General features: G+C 41.7%; 2 protein-coding genes across 7 annotated transcripts in view; one reads left to right on the top strand and one right to left on the bottom strand.

The window, feature by feature from the left end:
* The window catches only part of PYGL (glycogen phosphorylase L), a 57,699-nt gene that overhangs the window by 29,957 nt on the left and 1,575 nt on the right, over window positions 1–26,167 (top strand). Inside the window, exons 8-20 of the mRNA XM_036844998.1 lie at window positions 2–145; window positions 650–742; window positions 1,431–1,577; window positions 1,915–2,078; window positions 2,557–2,671; window positions 3,247–3,348; window positions 3,483–3,630; window positions 3,733–3,791; window positions 3,895–4,036; window positions 5,920–6,127; window positions 7,821–7,955; window positions 8,377–8,443; window positions 11,696–11,868. Of these exons, the coding sequence (XP_036700893.1) occupies window positions 2–145; window positions 650–742; window positions 1,431–1,577; window positions 1,915–2,078; window positions 2,557–2,671; window positions 3,247–3,348; window positions 3,483–3,630; window positions 3,733–3,791; window positions 3,895–4,036; window positions 5,920–6,127; window positions 7,821–7,955; window positions 8,377–8,443; window positions 11,696–11,868 (1,697 nt within the window). The remainder of the gene's footprint in view (window position 1; window positions 146–649; window positions 743–1,430; window positions 1,578–1,914; window positions 2,079–2,556; window positions 2,672–3,246; window positions 3,349–3,482; window positions 3,631–3,732; window positions 3,792–3,894; window positions 4,037–5,919; window positions 6,128–7,820; window positions 7,956–8,376; window positions 8,444–11,695; window positions 11,869–26,167) is intronic.
* ABHD12B (abhydrolase domain containing 12B) lies at window positions 4,051–22,992 on the bottom strand. Of its 6 annotated transcripts, XR_005018921.1 has the most exons (7): window positions 22,953–22,992; window positions 20,810–20,889; window positions 20,359–20,418; window positions 14,351–14,446; window positions 13,164–13,242; window positions 12,677–12,795; window positions 11,875–12,577 (listed from the first exon to the last, which is right to left on the bottom strand). XR_005018921.1 is itself a non-coding variant. In XM_036845000.1 (4 exons), exons 1-4 carry the CDS (start codon window positions 20,448–20,450, stop codon window positions 4,269–4,271), a joined length of 348 nt encoding a protein of 115 aa, XP_036700895.1. In that variant the 5' UTR covers window positions 20,451–20,790; the 3' UTR covers window positions 4,051–4,268. The 6 variants fall into 6 exon arrangements, 3 of the variants coding, with proteins under 3 accessions (XP_036700895.1, XP_036700897.1, XP_036700896.1); XR_005018920.1 differs by having other exon boundaries at window positions 13,164–14,446; XR_005018922.1 differs by lacking the exon at window positions 14,351–14,446.

The raw sequence follows: 26,167 nt of genomic DNA, 5'->3' as shown, positions 1-26,167 counted from the left end.
GTTTTTTGAAGGGAAGGAGCTGAGACTGAAGCAGGAGTACTTTGCAGTGGCTGCTACCTTGCAAGATGTCATCCGACGTTTCAAAGCCTCTAAGCTCGGGTCCAGCGGTAGTGCCGCAACTGCCTTTGACGCCTTCCCAGATCAGGCGAGTATTCAGCCTGAACGCAGGCGGGAACAGCTGAGGGTATCAGGACTTCCATCAGATTTACTCCTCTGTCTCCGTGCTAAAAAAAAATCTGAGTGTCTATATACCAAACAGAAACAGACTCACAGACATAGAAAACAAGCTTGTGGTTACCAAAGTGGGTGGAGGGAGGCGAACGAGGAGTATGGGATTAACAGATACACACTGCTACACATAAAATAGATAAGCAACAAGGATTTACTGCGTAGCACAGGAAATTTACTTACCTATAATGGAAAATAACCTGAAAATATTTATATATAACTGAATCACTATGCTGTACACCTGAAACTAACACAATATTTTAAATCAACTATACTTCAATTAAAAAAAAAATCGAGTAGTAGTATACTTAGAGCCTTCCATAGAGGGTAGACGTTTTTTTTGGTGCACGCATGAGGCATGGATGAGGACAAGGACCTGGGCCATCGGTTACCTTCACATCGCTCTCTTTTCCCCTTGTAGGTTGCCATCCAGCTGAATGACACTCACCCTGCACTCGCCATCCCTGAGCTGATGAGGATTTTTGTGGATATTGAAAAATTGCCCTGGTCCAAGGTCTGGATAGTTTAGCTTCTTTTTCCTTTGATTGACCAGAATATCTGTGGTTAAGAGATTCTGCCAAAAGCTCCTTTTACAGTTTTTCAAAATAAGTTACTGTTGCTAACTTCCAACAGTTAAAGCTAAACTTTGCCCTGGTGCTGACATGTCTCAGTTCTTACTTCTTTACAGGGAGTAAGACTAAGAAATAAATAAACACATTACTCATGGGACACAGCTCAGTAGCTGTATGAAGGCTTATATTGTGTTTGCCATTTTTATGTCTAAAAGGATTCGAAATTAAACTCTCTAGCCTGAGAATACAGCTAACTGAAGGTGTCCCCATCGATTTGAAACATACTTTGTACTTTCTCAGAACATTACTGAAGTTTTATTCCTCAAGTTTTGTTTATTTAATAAATGAAAGACAAGTTAGGATACTAGAGAAGATTTATCAGCATGCTGTCCTAAACTTTATCAGACAATTTACTGCTTTCTTTTCCTCTCCCCCCCCCAAAAAAAAACATGTTCCCATTACCTGGAGCATTCAGGAACCTAGCGGAATTGTGTCTAACTGTACACATGCAGATAGAATTGTCCTGTTGCTGACGGGCAGGAGTTGAGGAAGTGTTCGGCCTGCAGGATGGGGCACACCTGCAAGCCGCCTTCCCTGCAGAGGCAAGCACTGAGCCCCCTCTCCCCCCAGGCGTGGGACATCACCCAGAAGACCTTTGCCTACACCAACCACACGGTGCTCCCGGAAGCCCTGGAGCGCTGGCCCGTGGAGCTGGTGGAGAAGCTGCTTCCTCGACATTTGCAAATCATTTACGAGATGAATCAAAAGCATTTAGATGTAAGTCACTTTGACAGATTCATAACCCTTTTGAGGAGGAGGTCTAGAGATGTTAAGGGTGGCTGCAGTCTTCCCTCCTACCAAACCTGAGGCCCAAACATCTTTCAGTCATTGATACACCACAAGCATTCAAGTCTGGGTGGGGCTCTGTTAATGACATCCTTTTGAAAATACTAACCTGGAGGGATGGCATCTCCCTAGGCGTCTTCACTCCTCTCCGTGGGAGTCAAGTTTTACCTTTGCTCCAACGAAGGTTTTGGTTGGGAAGTGAATGACGTTATCCCAGGCTTGCTGGAAACCTGAGTGACCAGTAAGGCCTTTCTCTTCCTTTGCCTAGAAAATTGCCGCCTTGTGTCCTAAAGATGTCGACCGCCTGAGAAGGATGTCTCTGATAGAAGAGGAAGGAGGCAAAAGGATCAACATGGCCCATCTCTGCATTGTGGGCTCCCACGCTGTGAACGGCGTGGCTAAAATTCACTCAGACATCGTGAAGAACCAAGTGTGAGCCTCCATCCCTGTCGTAGTGGGTCTCACATTGCTCAGAAATAGAACGGTGCTAGTGAAGGCAGGGTTGCGGTCGGAGATGAGGAAAGGCCCCGTTAAATATTTAAAAGTAATGTCTTCTATACAAAGAACCCTTCTCTAAAAGGAAAAGAAAAGGCCTTCCTCTCTGAACCATCCTAATTCTAGACTTACAAGGAAAAAAAAACTATTCTGCTCAAAAGTCTGAGATCTATGTCAGTGCCAGGAAATCATACGGAGATGATTAGATTGGATTTTTTCTTGTAATTATTTTGAATTGCAAATGGATTTCTATTTAGAATGATACCCATAGCTGCTGTCAGCCCCTCCTCTCTCCACTTTTATTTAACCTTTCTAAGCCTACACTCTGCTTCTGAGATCTAACTCTGAACTTCATGCAGCATGCAGGAACCTGCCGTTCCAGCCAAGTTCAGTGATGTGTCTCTTCCATCTCCAGATTCAAGGACTTCAGTGAGCTAGAACCAGACAAGTTTCAGAATAAAACCAATGGGATCACTCCAAGGCGCTGGCTGTTACTCTGCAACCCGGGCCTGGCAGAGTTAATAGCAGAGGTAACCGGGAAGTGCTGAGGGAAAGGGGGTTTCTGATTAGGATTCAAGAGGCAGAGAGTGCGCTTATAGCTTGCAAATCCAGTCTGCAGCAGGGCCTGCGTCATCCCTGAGCCAGCGGCCCGTGTGCAACCCCACAGGGCTCCGCACTGGTTTCATTCTCCGCTGTAGCCAGCTTGAAATTCTTAATTTCAAAAAAAGAGACCCCACGCATTATGTAGCTGGCCCTGGTGAACAGTACTCATGTGACACACAGATGGTACCCCTGTTTAATAAAAGATGACAAAGGTCCTCTAACAGGACCTTTGTTTGTCCTCTAATAGTAACTAGTACAACCTGGGTTATGTGTCACCCTTTTTAGGTAGATTTCCTGTTTTTAACACTTAATACCACTGAAGGTATAGCAAGTGTTCTTCCCACACGGGATTTTTAGCATCTCCTGTGAATGAAGCCATCCTGGGTGCTGTGGGGTGTGAGTGTTAGGGGAATGTGGGCCCTTGCCACAGACTGACAGAAACTGCTCATGCGGGCTTGACTGCCTTCCCTGATTAAAGTCACCTCTTCCTTTAAACTGAAAGAAAATCGGGGAGGACTACGTGAAGGACTTGAGCCAGCTGACGAAGCTGAACGGCTTCCTGGGCGACGACATCTTCCTCCGGGAGATTTCCAACGTGAAGCAGGTGAGGCTTCCCGGCGTGGATGCTTTTCCCGGCGGCACTTGCTTGGAGGGTTTATGCCCCACTGTTTAAAAACAGACCACCCACCCAATGCTTCTGAGTCCAAAGGGCTCTGGCCCCATGCACTGTCTCAACAGGAGAACAAGATGAAGTTTTCTCAGTTCCTGGAGACGGAGTACAAAGTGAAGATCAACCCATCCTCCATGTTTGATGTGCAGGTGAAGAGGATCCATGAGTACAAGCGGCAGCTCCTGAACTGCCTGCATGTGGTCACCATGTACAACCGTGAGTCAGCCCTGCAGCCCCCGACCAGCCCCCAGAGGTGGAGCTCTCACCACCCCGGCCATCCACCGTCCTCCATTCCATCCCCTTCTCCATCTTTTGCAGGCATTAAGAAAGACCCGAAGAAGCTTTTCGTGCCCAGAACAGTTATAATCGGTGGCAAAGTAAGTTGCTTCTCTTCCCTGGGGACTTGGGGGCTCTTGTCTCTTGCTGTTTCTCCACTTCATCATGCCTGCGTTCTGTCATGTGTCCACACCCTTCCCCAAGGCTGCCCCAGGATATCACATGGCCAAATTGATCATAAAGCTGATCACTTCAGTGGCAGAGGTGGTGAACAATGACCCCATGGTTGGAAGCAAGTTGAAACTCATCTTCCTGGAGAACTACAGAGTGTCTCTTGCTGAAAAAGGTAGTGCTGTCCTCACAAACCATGCGGGGCCAGGGCACATGCTAGGGATGGATTTACACGTTATAGAAAAAAGGAGCAGCTGACCTCGGGAGCCAGTGACTTAGGATAGAAGGTGTCACTCTTAGGCAGAATAAGACCCTAGGCTAAAAATGTTTAAGGGGACCCAGCTGACACTGAGATGACTGTCCCCAGACTCCACATCAGAGGTTACATCTGCAAGCACAGTTTCCTCTCAGCTGCTCAGAGCTGGGTGTTGGAGCAGGTGGCCCTGAGAAAGTACAGACCGTGCTCTACAAAAGAAAAAAAAGATCTTCAGTTCCCAGCCCCAGTTTTGCAATAGAACACCAGTGCCCCAATCCCCGGATATTCCTCTGGTCACTCCATGGAAAGAAGGGCTGTCATTTGTTCATGCGGCAGCAGGGAATGAGGGCAGATGTCAGGCTGCCAAAGCCCTAGGCTTAGATGTGCCTCAGACAGGCACTCAGAGCAGGCGTGGAGTTCCCATGTGGGGACAGCCAGACTGGCAAGAAGCCAACATCCCTTTCTTTTGTTATTTGCATCACAAAGCAGCACCCACATGCAAATGCCAACTGTGGGTTCGCCCTTTTCCCAAATTGAAAAGGGACCCTTCTCCTTTTGAGGTGTTTTTGGGTCCTCTGATGTTACAATTTAAGAACTGTCTGCATAAAGAAAAAAGAGCCAGATTTTTATGGGTGCAAATGAAGATACGTCTAATGCACAAATAAGCTCTCAAAGTAAAGCAGAGAATTGGTCCTGTGCTTTGTAGTGGAGGCACAGGAGGGATGCTGCAGGCAGCAGGAACTTCTGTGTGAATCAGACTGAAAGGTCTGCCCTGGGCACACCTCAGCTGCCTGTGGCTTATTTCCCTGCAGTGAAAGTGGAAGGAAGGTGGTAAGGAGTGGAAGGAATGGCACAATCCAGTTTCCTCAGATTGCAAAAGAGGGGTCAGGAAAGATTCTGAATTTTAAGGATCAAGAAAGAGAAGTTTAGATATATTTTATAAAGTTATAAAATAGAAGAAATAAAAATAAAACCATAACAAAAACTGAAAGGAAGAAGGGGGAGAAGAGAAATGTAAGGTTGATAAAAAATTAATCAGCCCATCCATCCAAGAAAGAAATGGAAAATTTTATTTGAGCCAAATTGAGGATTATAACCCAGGAACAGCAGATCAGAAAGTTCCAAGAACTGTTCCACCCATTAGAAGTCAAAGCAGTTATATAAGTTTTTTGAGACAGAGGGCTCTACATTAAATGCCGTATTATTGACAGTTTACACAATCCAGATCTTCAAGTACAAAGTGGTGGGTCATTGTGACCCCTTACAAGATCAAGAAGGAATGTTATCTTTTAAGGAGTTGTCTTGTTGGTGCTAGGAGAACGTTGCTCTTTATGGCTGAGTAGATATTTCTGCCGATAGGGAGGTTTGGTCCATGCGTAATGCAGATACACAATGCACAGGAGAGGGGAGAGAGGAGGCCAGAGGGCAGAGAAAATTTTTCATGTTTACATTTTTCTTGTCTTGCCATAAAATATGAATTTTATTTCACAGTAGTGTCGACTTTTATAGCAGAGAGTCAATAGATACTCTTTAAAGTTTATAGACCAAGGAAGAGTCGTGTAAGCATAGAGTTATTTAGCATTGTGGCCATAACCACCAAGAAGCACATCAGAAATGGGCAAAAGTGGTTGCCAGAGCCAAGGGGAAAGTGAGATCCACCCTACACCATTTGAATGTTTATCTTGATGTACATGTACTACTTTAATGATTAAAACAGGCCAGCTAGGTGAATGCTTAGATACCATACAAGCAGATCCAGAGAGACAGAATCACTAATTCTATCACTGATGCCTTGCTTGCAGTCATTCCAGCCACAGATCTGTCGGAGCAGATTTCTACTGCAGGCACCGAAGCCTCAGGGACAGGCAATATGAAGTTCATGCTGAATGGGGCCCTGACTATCGGGACCATGGATGGGGCCAACGTGGAAATGGCCGAGGAAGCCGGGGAAGAGAACCTGTTCATCTTTGGCATGAGAGTAGAGGACGTGGCTGCTTTGGACAAGAAAGGGTGAGAGAGCACTCCTGCTTGTTGAGCAGGTATCCCCCCAGGAGGGTACCTGCCCACCCAGGTGTCCCATTGAGGCAGGTCACATGAGAGTGACAGCAGAACATCTCCCATGAGTCAGGGGACCCTCTTGACCACAGATTAGTCTTGTTACACGCAGCAAGTGAAAGTGAAAGGAGCTTGGGCACAGGTACATGGGCTCGTTGCTATTTGTTATCAGCCATGGCAGAGCTGGCCTCATGAGCTATTCACTTCTCCACATCTGTGATTTTCACTTTGATCAAAAAACTGAACCAGTTTGTAGTTGAAGTTTTTGCCTATTATTATTATTTTTTTTTTAATTTATTTATTTTTATTTATTTATTTTTGGCTGTGTTGGGTCTTCGTTGCTGTGTGCGGGCTTTCTCTAGTTGCGGCGAGCGGGGGCTACTCTTCATTGCGGTGCGCAGGCTTCTCATTGCGGTGGCTTCTCTTGCTGTGGAGCACGGGCTCTAGGCACATGGGCCTCAGTAGTTGTGGCACTTGGGCTCAGTAGTTGTGGCTCACGGGCTCCAGAGCGCAGGCTCAGCAGCTGTGGCGCACGAGCCCAGCCGCTCTGCGGCATGTGGGATCCTCCCGGACCAGGGCTCGAACCCGCGTCCCCTGCATTGGCAGGCGGATTCCCAACCACTGCGCCACCAGGGAAGCCCTTTTGCCTATTATTTAAACCATCTAGTGTTCCTTTAAGATCTCAAAGAGACGGACTAAAATGTGGTAGATGATAGGCCTGGTTGTATAGAAGCACCCAGAATGCTTGTTCCACTTAATATCTGGATAGGTTTATTAACCTGGATTCAAATAAGAAGTAAAGAAAGATGCTGCTCAAAGGAACCACAGCAATCACAAAATCTGGAGGGTGTCAAATATACTTCCCAACCCTTGGAAGTAAATTTTTGTTCAGTAGCAACAAATTTGGGAATCTGTGGGCCCAAAAAGCAACTGTCGGGGACTTCCCTGGTGGTCCAGTGGTAAAGGATCCGCCTTACAATGCAGGGGACGCGGGTTCGATCCCTGGTCAGGGGACTAAGATCCCACATGCCGCGGGGCAACTAAGCCCGCGTGCCACAACTGCTGAGCCCGTGTGCTGCAAACTACAGAGCCCACGAGCTCTGGAACCCGTGCGCCACAACTATAGCACCCACGCGCCCTGGAGCCTGCACACCACAGCTAGAGAAGAGAAAACCCGCCGCCACACTAGAGAGAAGCCCACGCGCCACAACGAAAGATCCCGCATGCCTCAATGAAGATCCCGCGTGCCGCAACTAAGAGCTGACGCAGCCAAAAATAAATTAAAGAAAGAAAGAAATAATAAATAAATCTTTAAAAAAAAAGCAACTGTACAACGCTTGTTTAGAGCCATAAAGCCTGCTTTGAAATGAATCTTACTGTATTTTACCGGATTAGACTATTGCTCTGTGACTAGGATTTTTATTATCTACTGTCCTTAGTGTCTTTGGTTACAAGGAACTAATCAAATTTAGTTGGGAAAAAAAATTTCAGGATCTAGATAAATATTATTTATACCCCTGTTGAACTCTATAATGACTTTATAAATGCCAGTATTTCTGAATGCATTTTTCACAGCTAATGTAGCGTCCAGTGTGTCGTTAACAAACATTAACAGAACCTTTTCTTATCCCCCGCCCCGACCCTACAGGTATAAGGCAAAAGAATATTACGAGGCACTTCCAGAGCTAAAGCTGGCCATTGATCAAATTGACAAGGGCTTCTTTTCTCCCAAGCAGCCTGACCTCTTCAAAGACTTAGTCAACATGCTATTTTATCATGACAGGTGAGTTCCCACAAGAAGATGGTGCTGTTTGGGCCGTGGAAAGGGGATGAGAATATCTTAAACCAACTACAGCACATGTAGATTAGCATAGATCTGTGATCTGATAAGCTAACCTAGACTTGGAAAGAAAAATTAGATATTCTCCACTAACAATGCAAGGAGAAGACTTAAGAATAAGACCCACAAATTTGGTATTCTTTTTCTCCTTACATGGGTGTACCCAACTTCCAGATGCATCCATGTGATAACATTCTCACGTGTGGGAAGAAAGGTTGAGGGCTGGTTGAAACCCTTGTGAATAGAAATGTCAGATTGGTAAGCCAGCCATGCCTGACATTAAGCAAAAGAGAATTTTAAATGGAATCTTAGCACACATCTATTAATGAAGCTTTTTGTTTTTTCCTTCTAATCACAAAAAAAGGTTTAAAGTTTTTGCAGACTATGAAGCCTATGTCAAGTGTCAAGAAAAAGTCAGTCAGCTGTACATGGTGAGTACACGGCCGAGACTTACAAAGGAAACCAGTTTACAGTTCATTAAAATTTTGGTTTCTTTTTATTAAATCTAAATAACAGGGCCCCACCAACCAATCAAAAATGGGAAGTGAGGCAACTCTTTAGGTTTTTCAGATCAAAACTTGACTGTTCCCGAATTCAGGCAAAGGTTGGCATTTGACATTTCAGTTTCAGTTGTAGGTTTTTTAATATCCAAGTAAAAAGTCACAAATAATTCAATATTTATTGAGCACCCACCATGTAGCAGGCATATCCTAGAGACTAAGAGTATAAAGCGAAATTAAATACGTACTTTACCCACTCATTTATTCAACAGAGAGGCAGTGGGGCCTCCTCCATGGCAGGCACCATGCTGGGCACTGAGGCCCCAGCATGGACAAAGCCCTTCAAGGAGCCTATTTAGTGCCGGGGCCCTTAACCAGAAGTGCATCAGAATCACCAAGCAATTTTTTCAAAGTACAGATGCCCACCGCCCTCTAAGAGATTCTGACCCAGTAGTGGGTGGGATCACCATCAGCATTTGAAAAATCTGCTAAATTGATTCTAAGGCTGAGCCTTTGTTTATTGGGAAAGGACTGACCCCCCTAGTATTTGAAAATTGTAAAGTAAGTACCTCTCCTGGATTACCCATGGAGTGGTGCTATATGAATAGAATATAAATGTATAGAAAGAGGGGAGGTTTCACATTTGAATTTAAAAAAAAGAAAAAGAAAAAGGAATGAAACAAGAAAGACAAAGAAAGAGGGAGGGAGGAAGGAAAGAAAGAAAGAAAGAAAAGAAAAGAAAAGAAAAGGAAGGAAAGGGAGAGAGAGAGAAAAAGAAAAGAAAAGGGCTAGAGCCACATGAGTAACTCTTCATGTGCAAAGTCATACATCTTTACCAAAGAGCCCAGCCCTCTAGGTACATTTAGTAAATATACGGAAAGGCGATCATCTCTGATAGGAAAGACTTTCAGGGAACTGCAGAAACCGCAGAAGAACAGATACAGGAGGAGGCTGGCCCTGTGCTAAGACTCCAGCTTGGGCTTCTTGAGGTAGCCGTCCTTGCCCACACAGTCTCCATTCTGGCTCTCCAACTAGAAAGCCATTACAGAGCAGACCAGTGGGAACGCATAAACTCTCCACCTCCTGCCCTCTGGACACATCAGTAACTACTTCCGACAGAAACATACTGCACTAACATTTCTTCCTATTCCTTTCCCAAAGCCAGGTGACAAGGTAGTTCCTACAGTCATCCCAGATATCCCACTGGGGTTTTAAAACAGGATCACTCAAGGCCTGTGCTGCTTTACAGCATATCCAGCCCCCCAAAAGTGTATATAAACCAGAGTTTTACATACTTCCCAAGGAGAGGCGGTGCTAGATTTAAGCAGAGTGGCTCACTTCCTGCTCCCTGAACACTGGCGAGAGCAGCTACATACAGCCTCCAAGAACTCAAAGACAGAGGAAAGAACATGGCCACCTCTAGCTCCTTCCTCTTGATCTCAACCCATGCTCGTTATGTAGAAAAGCTGTATAGGGAAAGAAACAGAAGTGAAACAGAGCAGGACAGGAAAATATGAGTGAGGGCATGCACAAATGTGAATGCTGGTTTTGCACAATGGTCCCTTCTGTTAAAATGATGGCCCTGATCCAAAGGATGCCCACCTAGAAGGCCAGCGTTCTGTTCCATCTTCCTTGTTCATTAGTGCAAACTGCAGCTTTTACTCTTAACAATAATCGTATTGTTGAAGCGTAGAAAACATGGCCCACGTGGTTGGAAGGTCTAGTCATTACCCCTTTAAATAAAGAACGCGAAGACAGGAAGCTTTTATTCTCTTATTTTAGTAAGTTTCCAAAGTCTGAATAAACTAATTTCAGACTGTGTTTTAGTTTTTCTTTTAAATGCTTATAATTCATTGCTGTTGTTTTCAAATAATATTCTGGTCATTTCCATAGAACTCCTTCTTAGAGTTCTTTACAAAATCACGAGGCTATAAAATAAGTAGCTTCTCAGCTGCATAGCACAGGGAGATCAGCTCGGTGCTTTGCGACCCACCTAGAGGGATGGGATAAGGAGGGTGGGAGGGAGACCCACCAAGAGGGAGGGGATATGGGGATATACGTATGCATATAGCTGATTCACTTTGTTATACAGCAGAAACTGACACAACACTGTAAAGCAATTATACTCCAATAAAGATGTTAATAAAAAAATAAATAGCTTCTTATACTTTTTACATAAAATTATGAGAGATATATATTTAGATATATAGATGTATATTTTTTATTTAGGATAAAACCTTAATTGGCCCTGTTTTCAAACCCCAGTGGAGTATTTGGGATTCAGTGTAAACCTATTGGAGTATCTACCTTCTGAAAAAACAGGAAAAGAGGAGTCGGTGAATAACGTCTCCTGTGGGATTGTTTGCCTGCCTGGTAGCTAATGTTCTAGAGTAGTGTTTTTCGAGCTTTGGCTGTGAGCCACAGGGTAAATTTCTTTTTTTTTTTTTTATAATTTTAATTTACTTATTTATTTATTTTTATTTTTGGCTGTGTTGGGTCTTCGTTTCTGTGCAAGGGCTTTCTCTAGTTGCGGCAAGCGGGGGACACTCTTCATCGCGGTGCGCGGGCCTCTCACTATCGCGGCCTCTCTTGTTGCGGAGCACAGGCTCCAGACGCGCAGGCTCAGTAGTTGTGGCTCATGGGCCTAGTTGCTCCACGGCATGTGGGGTCTTCCCAGACCAGGGCTCGAACCCATGTCCCCTGCATTGGCAGGTAGACTCTCAACCACTGCGCCACCAGGGAAGCCCCCACAGGGTAAATTTCTTACGTGGCATCTAGCAGACAATGAATGTTAGTCCCTTCCTTTCCCCTGTAGTTTAAAGGGAGATGAGGTATCTTCATTCAAAATGAAGCATGGGAAATAAGGCTTACATGCCAAAACATTGTAACTATGGCAGAAATTACCAATTAGGGTTTCTGTAAGAGTGAAAAATACTTTTTCATTTTAGAGAAATATGATCTAAAATAGGAGAAAAGCACAGTCTGCCCTGTCCAGCTCCCAACTGTGAAACAAATGTATTTCTGATTCATTACAATTTACTCCTGTCATTTTCCCCATAAATTGTACTTGGATGTGCTTGGCCTGATGTTTGTCATACAGCTTGATGGGCACTCAGGCCCTGAGCCTTAGACGCACGTTAATTTAATTTAATTCAGTTAAACAAGTGTAATTCTTGTTTACAGAATCCAAAGGCCTGGAACATCACGGTACTCAGAAACATAGCCGCCTCAGGGAAATTCTCCAGTGACCGAACAATTAAGGAGTATGCCCGGGACATCTGGAACATGGAGCCTTCTGACCTGAAGATTTCCCTGTCCAGTGAACCCAGCAGTGGGGTGAACAAAGCCAATGGAAAGTAAGTTGTAAAGTGTCCTGAGAAAAAATAGCTTCTTACTGGACTTCAACATTTTCACAACATTCTTTGATTTTGTTTTGTTTTATTAAATAATAATCTAGTTAAGTATCTCTGGGAATTGGGAGGGAAAGTGTATGACTATATTAGGGCTAAAAATAAAGCGTTAATTTCCAAAGGCTACATGAGTGCCAAATCTTACTATTTTATGGCAGATTGAGTAGCATGCTAGGACTTTCCCCAATGCTATTCAGAAAGCTAGAAAACAGCTTGGAACTTTTTAATGCCATTTAAATTAACTAAACTCAAATACAAATTATTTAACTACATTGGAGCATCTTTCTTATACTGCTTGCTGTCTAGGTGCAAATCAAAGACCACCTTATCCACAGGTATCCCCAGAATGTTTGGTAACTGTACATTTTTAGATGGGATCAAATTTTTACCAAATTCTGATTCTCCACAGTGAAGTTTCGGCATGTTCCACAAAGTAGACTATGACAAGCTAAACGAAAACATTCCATAATGCCCAGCATCCATGCTTTCCCTTACTAAAATGGCAAGTGACTTGTAGAAATGTCAGTAACTTCAGCTCACCCAAGCAGCCTAGTACAGTTTTACATAAGAAATATACACCACAAATGGTGTTTGGACCAAGTCTTCGCTCTCCGCTGTACTCAGACCTCACGCCCACTGCTGGCTCAGGAAATCTCTGCAGGAAAAGGACCTAGATGAGCTCACATGCTTTCCCCACCTCATGGTCTAAGTAAGCCAGAGCAGCGCTCATTCCATTTAGCAAAGCAAATCTTACCTCACGGTTTTTAACAGTGTGGCGCTTTTACACAGGACGTTGTGTTGGACGCCAGGAGGAAAGATCACCACCTTCACCCTCTCTTTGTTTCTATATGCATTGTGTGCAATTTCATAGAGCTGCAAGGGGCAGAAAGACAAGGGCACAAAGGCTGATCATTGAAGCAGTTGTTTTCCTAGTCTGATTTTCCTAAAAGGGTATGGAAACAGCCAACTTAAGGAGTTAGTCCCATTAAGTCAGAGATATGGGCACCCTGCATATATATCCCTGAGTGGTTGCCTCTACAACCAAGGAACTGAAAGCTGCACAGCTCATGGAACAGTGACAGCAGTGTATTGTATACACCAGGCGGCACAGCAATTCAGGGGTGCAGAGAATCCCTTATAATGTCAGAGACCCTTCTTTAGGCCCTAATCAAAGTTTGGCTGGCTGAGAAAATGGTGAAATTAGTATAGTATGTTTCTGTCAGCCACTGAACTTAGTTTACCTTTTTTCCAAATTCCAAAGGCACCGTTTTGTCATCCTCACCGTGTATGATAAGAAGGGGAGAAGACAGGAATTTAACACTAGGAACAAGTGGAAGAAAAGCATTCAGTTCAAGAGATATACATTGAGATTTCTCCTCTTCTAAGTTAAGGCTTTAGCAAAACATGAGGTTTGCCCAAAATAAAGGAATGCTCTTTCCATCCCTCCCAGGAATAACAACTTCATATATAATAAGCTTGATATAGTGACTTTTTTTTCCTCCAGGCAAGATTCTTCTGTTTACTCATACAATTTACTTAGGTTATTTGATTTAATTTATTCCTATGTGATTTTTGAAAATAAGGAACAAAAAACACTGAATTTGTACAGAATTAGCAGAACCTCACCTTTTCCTTATTCTGTCTTATTTCATAATATCTGGAATGTTTCAATTAAACGAAAACAAAGTAACTCAAAACCAAAAAATAACAAGAACTACCACAGGACCAAGGAGGACCCTTTGTAGCAATTTGTTTACATTTCCCCATAAATGTACAGGATGGACGTGAGATCAATAGGTTTGATTAGCCTCCTGGTCAACTTCCTATTTGGTAATTCGAAAAGGCTATGATATGAAGAATGACTAATAAATAGTACTTCCCTGTCCCCTTCCAAATTCTGATACCATCCACCCCTGCCACAGTGACTCGCTGTTACTCCTGAGGATGTTAGATCCCTCAAGTGTGCTGAAATAGAAAAAATACTGATAACGACTGCCTATTTGTAGGCACTCTAGATTCTCCAACTGTGAGAGGCTAACTTGCCAGATTCTAGCCACTGGACTTGCTGTTGGGTTATTCGGCTGGATGGTGTATGGATTTTGGTTACATGGGGAATAAGACCTAGAACTCAGAGATTCCTCCAAGGAACGCTAGGTTAGACCCTACAGGACCTTTAAAGCGTCCTGAAACACCCTAAACCTACAACTCCCTTTATAACTTCAGAGAAAGTACTGAATTGGTAAAGTCATTCAATTAGACATAAGGATAATACCAAATACTAAAAATTTGTAGATACTGTAGATACCTTACCCCAAATCCTAGTGCCCATCTAAGAATTCTCATCTACTCATTCAGACTGGTCATCTCCCCATTCAATAAGTCACATGATAATTACCCACCAGAATCCTATTGATATAGTAATAATTACATCATTAAGTTACTTTTCATCACTGGGGAAGACTAGTTCATCTTTCCTCAGGGCATCCATAACCATGCTTTAAAATCCTGGAAGTTTCCGGTAAATCTATTTTTTAAAAAGGAAAAAAAATTGAAACATGGCCTATAGCTATGTCATTTGTTATAGTTTCCCACTATGAACTGTAGTAATATAGAGAGTAGTGACTTTCTAAATATAATAAACTTTTTTTTGAAAATATAACTTTTATGGTTTTAAAAGTAATTCATGTTATTGTAGGGAATTTGGAAAATAGAAGAAGGAAGAAAGAAGAAACAAATCACACATAATCCCACCATCCATAGACAATCACATTAAACATTTTGTGGTTTTTACTTATCTTTTTTTTAAAGTACAAGTAGCACCACTAACTTATTTCTTCCTACTCATAAAGGAGCAGTGATATGCATAATCTAAAAATTGCTTCTACAGTGAACTGCAGAATAATTAAGTGGTTTAGTTGGGGAAAAGAATATTCTGATTAGTTAGAAATTCTGATAAAGTATACAATACATAGATAATTGGTTTTAAAAGATTTGAACATTTTTTTTTAAACATCTTTATTGGAGTATAATTGCTTTACAATGGTGTGTTAGTTTCTGCTTTATAACAAAGTGAATCAGTTATACATATACATATGTTCCCATATCTCTTCCCTCTTGCGTCTCCCTCCCTCCCGCCCTTCCTATCCCACCCCTCTAGGTGGTCACAAAGCACCGAGCTGATCTCCCTGTGCTATGCGGCTGCTTCCCACTAGCTATCTATTTTACATTTGGTAGTGTATATATGTCCATGCCACTCTCTCACCCTGTCACATCTTACCCCTCCCCCTCCCCATATCCTCAAGTCCATTCTCTAGTAGGTCTGTGTCTTTTTTCCCGTCTTGCCACTAGGTTCTTCATGACCTTTTTTTTCTTTTTTCTTTTTTTTCCTTAGATTCCATATATATGTGTTAGCATACTGTATTTGTTTTTCTCTTTCTGACTTACTTCACTCTGTATGACAGACTCTAACTCCATCCACCTCACTACAAATACCTCCATTTCATTTCTTTTTATGGCTGAGTAATATTCCATTGTATACATGTGCCACATCTTCTTTATCCATTCATCCGATGATGGACACTTAGGTTGCTTCCATGTCCTGGCTATTGTAAATAGAGCTGCAATGAACATTTTGGTACATGACTCTTTTTGAATTATGGTTTTCTCAGGGTACTGAACATTATAAACTCTATTGAATATGATTTAAGATTGCAATGTTTTAAAAAGGCATTTTAGGTTTTAATAATGACCATAGGACTCCAAATATAACAATTATCATTCTAAACATACTGAATTTCCTCATTAATGGCAAATTCCAGTAAAAAGCATGCTAGCTAAATCAGCTCTTGCCGTATTTTGATTAAGTTGAAAGGTAAATTAGTTTATATCCCCTAAAAACCTCCATTTCAACTGAAAATGAGCAAAGGACATAAACCCTGAGCAATACTGCACCTTCCTCAAACTTTTAACCCTGCCTCTAAACTACTCCCAAGTCCATTCAGTTCTCTCCATTTCCACTAATCATCCAGCCTAACCCAGCCTTCATCTCTTGCTTGGATTACACCAACAATCCCAGGTGGCTTCCTATTCCACCCTCGCCCTGCTGTAACCCAGTTCCCGCAGGGAAACCAGAGTGATCATTTTAACGTGCATCTCTCATCACATCCCTCTTTTGCTTCACATCCTTCAAAGGCACGTGGATTAAATCCAAGCATCACCTTGGCCTTGGAGGCCTTACAGAATCTGGCTACAGTCTCTATCGCCTATCACTAAGCCCACTCCTCTCCACCCCCAGGCCCTGCTGTCTTCTGCTCCTGGAACACGTCAGCCTTGATCCCACTGCAGGGCCCTTGCCTTTCTCTTCCCTCACCCAAGACCTCCAGATTCTCCCATGACAACTGGCTCCTTGTCATGCAAGTCTCAGTTTAGATGATATTTCTTCAAAGAGGTCCTCCCCTAACTAGCCGTCAAACCTTGTCCCCCACCACCTCCAGTCATTCCTTTCACATCATTTTATTACTTTTACAGCACTTCCCACTATTCAAAATCCTCTTATTGCATACTTGTCTTCTATGTGCCTCTCCAGCAACTATACAAACTTCATAGGAGGTTAGACCACAACTTTCTTATTCCCTGCGGTATCCCCAGAACCTAGAAAAGTTCCTGGTACCTAACAGGCACTTGATAAATATTTGCTAAAGAAGGAGCGAATCGACTGTGCAAATATCCCTGATGTACACTTCAAGCTATTACCTGTCATTTTCATCTCAGTGTGACTGAATTTCATTCAGAGTTTATTCCTTGGAACAGATTTGCAAAGAGAAAAGACCAACAAAGTATTATGTGTATTCCTCTGCGGTGCTGAGCAGGGAGGGGGGTGCAATGTAGTAAATGGGACGTTGCCAAGGGAAGGGAGTGGGTACAGAATAGGTAGGCTGGGGCCATAAATGCAAACGTCTGCTTCGCAGTTTAAAAAGAAAAGAATTATGTTCAGTGTAGAAGCAATTTTTAGATTTCTGCCTGTCACTGCTCCTTTATGAGTGTGGAGAAATAAGAGTTAGTGGTCATTGCCCCAGCACTATAATACGTCATTTGTTGTAGTCTCCCACTATGAACTGTAGTAATAGAGAGAATAGTAACTTTCTAAATATAAGGACCTTTAAAAAAAATTTTTTTTTCCTGATTATAAAAAAGAAATTAATTCATGCCTGGTAGGGAATTTGGTAGGGAAATGGGTACAGAATATGCAGGTCGAGGTCAGTAAAGACAAACTTCTGCTTCACAGTTTTGACATGGGCCTGCTGCTTGCAGAAACCTACGTGGTTTCCCAGGGTCTGTCTGGCCTGCATTTTTTGCGTGGTCTCACAGCAAATGACTTGCGTTCGGGTACAGTCTGGAAATCCCAATACTGCTTCTCTTTCCCTTCCTTCCTTTGCCTTCCTCTTGCCCGTGCTAAGGGCAAGATTTCTTGTTTTCTCTTTTCTTTGTCTTCTGGTTCTGCTACCCCTGGAATCAGGACTCCTCTGAGGAGAATTCAGTAAGAGAAGCCCTTCAGCAATTCATCTCCAATTCCGAAGGCGTAAGGAGAAAGCGGGCCCTAGTCAATCTACTCCCCTTATCCCTCACTCCTCTCCAGCCAGAGGTGCCCCTCGAGACTCACAGGTCAGACCACCCCTCCAGCCCAGACCACAGCGAGGGGCTCCTAATTGGTCTCCCTGGCTCCTCTCTGTTCTGGAATTCCACCAGATAAATATTCTTAAAATACCAGTTACCTGAAATCTGCTGTCACAAAGCTTTGGGAGTGGAACATTGTCTATTTAAACAAACAGAAAACTCCTATCTTGTCTGTAAGCCCATCCACATCTGGCCACAGTCTTTCATCCCAAAAGCTGCGCACCTCCATCTGACTGCCTGGAGTTAGAAAATGCAGGATTGAGTCCCGTTTCCTCTCTATAGGGTATGTGGCAATTGGGCAAGACTTTAAGCCTCCATTTCGCTCAGTGGAGGCAATGGTGCCAAACTCAGAGGTGCTGTGAGGATTTAAAAGGATGACGAGTGTGGAAGATCTTATATAGAGGCCCTGGGTGACTCTCAGGTATTTTATAACACATAATCACCCCATTCTGGCCCCGTGCCTTGGCTCACATTCTCCCCTCCTGTCTGTGTTTTCTAACTGCTCTCCCTCGCCTTCAAGAAATGAACTTAGATCCTATCTCCCTGTAAGTCTTCATTGGTCTGCACACAAGACCCTTCTCTTCCCTGAATTCTCCCTACTCTGATATTATTGTTCTGGGTCCTCCCCTAACACCTAACTTAGTCTACTGTATTATAGAAAGAGTGGAAAAAAGGAACAAGCATTTGTTGAGTGCCCATATTTTTGCATGATTGTTTTACTTAATTCAACCTTCACAACAACCCTATGCAGTACCAACCTCATTACAGAAATAGGAAAAATACAACAAAGGGAAATAATTTACCAAAGTCATAATTGGTTAGTGGCAGAGGCCAAATTTGAACCCAAATCCAAATCTGTCTAGCTTCACAGCCCATGGTCTTTTTCCACTATGCTGAGTAATGAAATTGACTCCAAAGTGATACACGGAAATCCACGTCATGACTTCATATCCCCCATTAATTTCCTATCTCCCCAACTAGACAAGAAACTTCTTGAGGGTAAGGACCTATGCCTTTCACTACATCCGTGTCTCACACCACCTACACTTTTTTATTCAACAGTAATGTTCAGAGTTACGGCACTCCACTGATAATAAAAATAGCTAACGGCCATTGAGTGCTTACTCTGTGTCAGGCACTATCATACATGCTTTTCATATGTGAATCTACCACAACAATCTTGAATAGACTGTGATTACACCCATTTATAGATGAAGCATTAAAAACAGTTAGTCCAAGATTACACAGCTGTTAAGTGACACCCCTGGGGAAAAAAACCCAGAAAGTCTGACACCAGAGCCATGGTTCTTAAAATATTTTAAAAACGTTTCTATGAAGGTGTCAGAGACCTACCAAAGCAATGAGGTCTTACGTGGCCTAGATCAGTAAATGGTAGCATATGTATACAATGAAATACTATATAGCAATGAAAATGATCAAACTACAGCTATACATCATGATAAAATCCCACAAATATATGTTGGTTGAAAAAAAATGGAATACATTCTATATAATCCTACTAATGTATAAAGTTCAAAACAAAATTATACTGCTTAGAGATGCACACATGGGTGGTAACACTATAAAGAAAAGCATGAATATAATTACCATAAAATTCAGACTAAGGCTTACATCTAAGGTGAGATTTACTGGATTGAGATGTGACATACAGGAGGCTTCTGGGATGCCAGTGATGCTAATTTCTTGACTAAATGTTGGTTACATGGAGGTTCAGTTTATAACTATTAAATCATAGATTTCCCTATTACGTTATATTTCAAAATTAACAAAATTTCAAAAAAAGAAATAAATGGAAAGATTGTACCTGAATTGTAACATGCCTTCAAGTTAATTAATTTATTAGTAATTACTTAAGAGTAATATAATAGATGTTCAATTGTTATTTTTAAATGAATATTTAATTGTCTAGAACCAATTTAAATGTTTTATTTATTAAATCTTAAATTACTCGGCATTCAGTATTTTGGACTGTAGAGAGGATTCCTGCATTGACTTGGAGCTTAGATAGTACAGGCATTTTCAAGATTATGTGATTCTGTGAACTAGCTGTCCCAGGAAGTAATGAGCTGAAATAGTTAAGCAAGTTCCAGAAAGTTCTATGATGGTTTATTGTACAAAAGATTCCAAAAGTAGACACTTGGATTAAAGTACCCTTAAGGGACTTCCCTGGTGGTGCAGTGGTTAAGAATCCACCTGCCAATGCAGGGGACACGGGTTCGAGCCCTGGTCCGGGAAGATCCCACATGCCACGGAGCAACTAAGCCCATGCACCACAACTGAGCCTGTGCTCTAGAGCCCGTGAGCCACAACTACTGAGCCCACATGCCACAACTACTGAAGCCCATGCGCCTAGAGCCCATGCTCCACAAGAGAAGCCACTGCAATGAGAAGCCCACGCACCGCAATGAAGAGTAGCCCCCGCTTGCCGCAACTAGAGAAAGCCTGCACGCAACAAAGACCTAACACAGCCAAAAATTTTTTAATTAATTTAAAAAAATAAAGTACCCTTAAGATGCCTTCCAAGATTAATCAACAATTTACAAACTTGGGCCATATGTCCCCTCTAAGAATCTCACCCCCGCCCTCTCATTTGCTAACATATCTATGGAGGTATGACTATAAGCAATTGAGCATCAGACATGGAATGAAATTATAAAATTAGGATAATATATACAACAGATTAAAAAAAAACACATCTTGTCAGTCAATTCTTTATCTTCTTGGAAAGATCATCTTCTCTACCTGGGATGCTGTGTAAAACCATTCAGCAACTTCCTTGAATTCTCTAGAGACTTTCTTCTCCTAAAATAATGAAAGATGTGGTTGACATTCATAGGGCTGAAAATGATGTATGAGATGTTTGTTTTCACTTTAAAAGGAATAATAAATAAACGAACAAACCTAAGTCAAGTCTATCTATGAAAAGAATTATAAAAGATACGAGGTACAGTTTAGTTAATGGGGAAAAAAAAGCTTTGGCTCAATAAGCCACTCAATCTATTAGAAGGAAATAAAAGGACTACAAAATCCAAAAGCCGTGTGCCCCCCTTTAATAGCAACTGGCTAATAACCTATCACAAGTTAGAATAACTTAGAAATATATAAAACTAGTTAAGAAAAGGAAAATTGTTAATAAACGTGTGTGGTAACAGCCTACACTTTGACATCTTGTAAAGATCTATCAGAGACTCACCTTTAACATGGGATAATTGATACTTGCAACCCATATGTTGGTAAATGGAGCCTCCAGGATAATAGCGTCAACTGGAAATCCTTGAAAAGAAGAAAAAAGAAATAACTCCCTTATCATATTTCAATACTATCTTTCCTAAATAAGGGATCTTCAAGGTCTTGTACATGAACTACCTGCATCAAAATCAGTTGTGAATCTTATTAATAATGCAAATTCATGAACCCACACCAGAGTCCAGTCAGAAGTCAGTATCTAGGGGGTGGGGAGTGTGAGAATGTGCATTTTTAACTAGCACCCTCGCTAAAGAGATTTCATTTCTAGGTACATGATAATTGAAAACCACTACCTTCTTCTAAAACACAAGCAGATTTTCATGACTTGGGTAATTTCAGAAAGCAAAGTACTACAGGAAGGGAGAGTGTTCGGCAGAGGCTGACTAGGTTGTTTTGGCTGACACTCCCTCTGAAAACAAAAGATCTAAACGTTGGAGTTACCGTATATGGACTTTAAAATAACTTATTGAAAATAACAAATGGTAAAATAGTAAAATATTTATTAAAATTTTAATTTTAAAGAAAATTTCGTATTATATAACAGTGTATAATGTGTAAAATATATATAAATATGTTTAAATTAGAGCACAAAGAGAAAAATGTCTGGAAAACTCAGAAAAGAACACTGGGAACATATAAGACATGGGAACAGATCTAAAAAAAAAAAAAAAAATATATATATATATATATATATATATATATATATATATATATATATATAAAATTATAGTCTCAGAGAAAGAGAAGACAAAGAATGGAGCAGGCATAATATGTGAAGATATAATGACCAACAATTTTCCAAAATGGATGAATATCAGGCCACAGTTAAGCAGGATAAGTACCAAGAACACCTAGGAAAATCAGAGTAAAAATGCTGAAAAACAAAGAAAAAAAGAAATCTCAAATATAACCAAAAGAAAAAGTAAACATTATCTTTAAAGGAGCAACAATAAGACTGGCAGCTGACTTTCTAATGAAACAGTAAAAGCGAGAACAAAGTGGATGACATCTTAGAAAGGTTGAAATAAATTACTGCCACTCTAGAACTCTGTGCCCAGTAAAAATAGCCTTCAAAAGTGAAGATGAAATAAAGACATTTTCAGACCAAAACTGAGAGAAATCTTCACCAACAGACAGGTGGAAGAAAAATCCCAGATGGAAGCACAGCGATGCTGGAAATAATAAAGAGCAAAGAAAAGGGTAAATCTAAATACTGACTTTATAGTATGAGAATAATAATTTTTATGGAGTATGTAATAAGAGAAAATTAAAATACATGGTAGCAAGAGTTCATAAGTTGGGGACTTAATGTAATTAAAATGTTCTAAGGTAATTGCATTATCCAGGAAGTGAAGTATTCATTTATGTGGGAATTTAATTCAGGTAATTCAGCATTGTCAACATTGAAGGAGCCATGAGAGTTTAGAGGAGCAATGAAATGACATTTCTTTTATTTCCATAAGTAATTAAGATTGTGTATAGCAGGTGACACACTTTAAAATGTTTACGTAACTCACCCTGACCTGTATTGCCAAGTAAAGTTTAAGATATACTGCAAGTGATTACAAGCTTTTAACACGTATCAAAATCACCTCATCTTAGTCACAGAGATTCCAGTTCATGAAGACAGCTAGGATCCACCTAGCTGTCGCTTGTGTTTCTAACAAACACCCCCTGCAGATTCTGATGAAGGCAGTTCTCAGAACACTTTGAGAAACACTGATATAAATATTATGTAAGGAGGGCTGCAGAAAGCAAGTCCTGCCTATTATTTCATAATGTATTATTTTCCTCCCCTGTAATCCAGATTACTCCATAACAACATTTATTATCACTTCACAGTGAGGGCTCTTTTAAGGTAATTTTAACTCTTTCCTTAGTATTTACTTTTAATTTCATAACTCTGAAAAGCAGGTATTGTATATATTAAATAGAAAAAAGAGAGTTTATTAGACTATCAGGAACTGTCTAAAGTTGGGGTGCTTTAGGTATCTCTGTGTTCAGATTGTGCACAACAGTCTCTTCACTGTTTTTATTTTCCCACATCAAGCCAAGAAATTATACCATGTAAAATGAGCATTTTATCATACCTTTCTCTTCTAGAACTTTTGCAGCATTTGTTGCAACTCTGTAAAGCAATGAAAATTAGTACATACGCGAAGCAGTGACTTAACAGTCAAGTAAACAGTACAAAATGCAACATCCAGAATGAGCATCTGATGAAAGCTCTTGACCCTCAAATGTGCATAGACACAAAATTTTGCACAGGATTTCAAGGGGTTCCACTGGCCCTAAACAAGAATGCTTTCATTTAAAACTCTCAAGGAGAGTTCTGGAATGGGCTTCAGTGTCATAGATGGCCAGAGAGCTATACCCTCCCTTGTATTACAGACAGGCACGCTGAGGTGTAAGGTCACTAGCCACACGTGGAACCTGAGAGAAACCATCTCCTAGCTCAAGGGTCCTCCTGCTGCTCACTGCTGCCTATAATATGACACTAGCGCCCCAAGGACCCACCTAAGCACCCCTCTTCAGACCCCACTCACCCTGTTCCCAGAGAGTGGCCCCAGAGACACACAGGGGTGGTACCATTTCTCGCCTCAGTCCACTCATAGACACAAACAGCATCCGCAGTCAACCCATCCTCCGTGGGTTTACCCGTCGTGTCCCCGAACCCTGGCAGCAAGGAAAGGCAAACACAATATCACTGCCTCCAAAATGAGGGCCATCAAAAGACCCCTTCTTACTGAAAAATCTTTGTACACTGTTGTTAACACATACCTCTGTAGTCAACAGACAAGACATGAAAACCACCGTCACTCAGCACCTAGATGACAAAGGAGCTGTTATCACTTTAATTAGGAGATGTAAACAGAAAAGGTGGTCTCACCTCCTCAACACTTCCATAATCCTGGTTATGATGGTTTAATAGGTAAGGAAAAATGCGTTTCTGGAGTCTGGTGTTTGACTTCAAACTTGAGAAGATCAGGCTCAATGGGAAAGAAGGAAAGCAGCATGGCAGAATAGGATCACACAGCCTGGGTCACACCCTGGCTCTGTCACTTACCAGCTGTCTGACCTTGGGCAAGCCACTTAACATCTAACTGTGTAAATATATTCTGAGAAGTGAAAAATAATACCTTCAGGATTGTTGGAAGATTGCATGAGATGATGTATTAAAGTACCTTGGTACATAGTAAATGCCTTTTTTAGGAATTCCCTGGAGGATAAGAACTCCACACAGAGTTGTAGTAGAAGCAAGCAAATAACGGGAAGATATTTATATTAAGTATGAACAGATGAAGAGTTAATATTGATCAAAAATAAAGACATCACTTGATTACATGAAACCACTGCCAGCCCCAAATAGATAAATGAGAAAAGAATATAAAAACATAATTTTAAATGAAAAAATAATACAATGATAGACGAAGAGAAGGGAGATAAAAGGGGACAAAAATTTACTGTGCAGGCACTTTTAAATCTTTACTTAATTCTCACAACAGTTCTACAAGGTATGTATTCTCCACATTTTACAGAGAAAGAAACCGAGCCTTGGAGAGCTTAAGTAACTTGTTCACAGACACCCAAATGGCCAGCCGCAGAACCAAGATTCACACCTGGGCCTGCCTGTGTCCAAACATTGTGCTTCCCCTACTACTGCATAGATGTGAGAGACTGAACTTTAAATACAAGCTGAACTAATGATGAGGAAGTAAATGAAACTTTTAAACATCTATTTAAACTACATTCCCTCCAAACAAGTTATCCAAGACACAGGGCAGTTCAGCATCCAGGGAAACGGGAACATCCATGTGTTTGTGGTGCCATAAATTGAAGAGCCACTTGACAATGCAACTCAAGCAACAGATCCTACTCCTAAGAATTAATCTCCAGGAAAAAAAATTCCAAAAGAAGAATAAACTAACTGCTTAAAGTTTTCTGTAGCAATACTATTTTAAAAGAATTTAGAAGGAGAAAAAAAAAAAAACTTGTATTAAATAGCAGTGAAATATTTAAGTAAATAAACAATTGTCTATAAATATAATGGAGAATGATCACCCTTTAAATTGGTAATTATGATGACTATGGAAAAACACTGAAGAATATTTTTTAAACGGTATTAAGTAAAAGAGCACAACATACAGTTATATAGAGATACAATCAGTAACATGAAAAACTTTATAGAGATAAAAACTAGGTGGGAATGCAAATCAATGAAAATAGCTCTGCTGGGTGATTGAAGTGATGAATGAATGAGAAAGGGGGAGAGAGGGAGGGAGGAAGGACAATTTAATAACAAAGTTTTAATTTTTAAAAGAAATCGCCTATCCAAAGGAGAAAATGAAGAGCTAGGTAAGTTTGGTCAGGCTGGGAAATGATGACTGTGGTGTGTGTGGAATCCAGAACCTGCCTGGAGGAGGAAGCCTTATCATACCATCCCCACACATCCCACACGCCGCAAGGCTGATCTGGCTACTTTTCACACCTACACCTACAACTCTTCTTTTTTTTTTTTTTTTTTTAAATGATGGTGACAATATTTGTTTTTTCTAAATTTTTAAAAAAATTTATTTATTATTTATTTATGTCTGTGTTGGTCTTCGTTTCTGTGCGAGGGCTTTCTCTAGTTGCGGCAAGTGGGGGCCACTCTTCATCACGGTGCGTGGGCCTCTCATTATCGCGGCCTCTCTTGTTGCGGAGCACAGGCTCCAGACGCGCAGGCTCAGTAGTTGTGGCTCACGGGCCCAGTTGCTCTGCGGTATGTGGGATCTTCCCAGACCAGGGCTCAAACCCGTGTCCCCTGCATTGGCAGGCAGATTCTCAACCACTGCGCCACCAGGGAAGCCCCTACAACTCTTCTTCCTGTGCACACAGGAGACATACAATTCACCTTGGCCAACAGCAGGAGGGGAAAAAAGTACACGTTCCCACAGACCTCAGCACCACACCATCCCACTTAGGGAAGTACAAAGAGTGGAGCTCAGGGTGGAAAGCAAACCTAAAAATTAATAGACGTCATCACCCCAGGCAAAACTGCATCCAGCCCACCACTCCTCGGAGTGATGAGAGAGGGGAGTAGACGGGAGAGGATGGCCATGTCTGAATAGGGGAGGGAGGATGAAGAAGGTGCTGGGGTGCTGGGCCTGGCAGGATTCCGGGCCCCACTAATGCTGTGAAATCAGGAAAGGGCTCTGGAGTGGGAGCTGGCTTGTGGGAGGAGAGACCAGGTCTTGGGATCAATAACTAGACAAGCAGCTGAATCACCTAAGGGAGAGATTACTAACTACCCGAGGGGAGTATG

Source organism: Balaenoptera musculus, chromosome 2 (assembly GCF_009873245.2).
Source record: "Balaenoptera musculus isolate JJ_BM4_2016_0621 chromosome 2, mBalMus1.pri.v3, whole genome shotgun sequence".
Taxonomy (NCBI): domain Eukaryota; kingdom Metazoa; phylum Chordata; class Mammalia; order Artiodactyla; family Balaenopteridae; genus Balaenoptera; species Balaenoptera musculus.
Note: the sequence above shows the minus strand (reverse complement) of the source record. Positions and strands in the feature narration are given on the sequence as shown.

What these genes read in the sequence shown, in the direction of transcription:
- ABHD12B (XM_036845000.1), bottom strand. Translation starts at nt 20,450, where the DNA reads ATGAATGTCAACCACATCTTTCATTATTTTAGGAGAAGAAAGTCTCTA. An exon ending in GGTTTTACACAGCATCCCAG is followed by an intron (nt 13,243 to 20,358) that starts GTAGAGAAGATG and finishes ACTTGTTCCTAG; the next exon opens with TGTTAAATTCCTGTCTTCTC. An exon ending in ACACTGTTAAAAACCGTGAG is followed by an intron (nt 4,327 to 12,676) that starts GTAAGATTTGCT and finishes TTTCTTTTGTAG; the next exon opens with AGCACGGTCTGTACTTTCTC.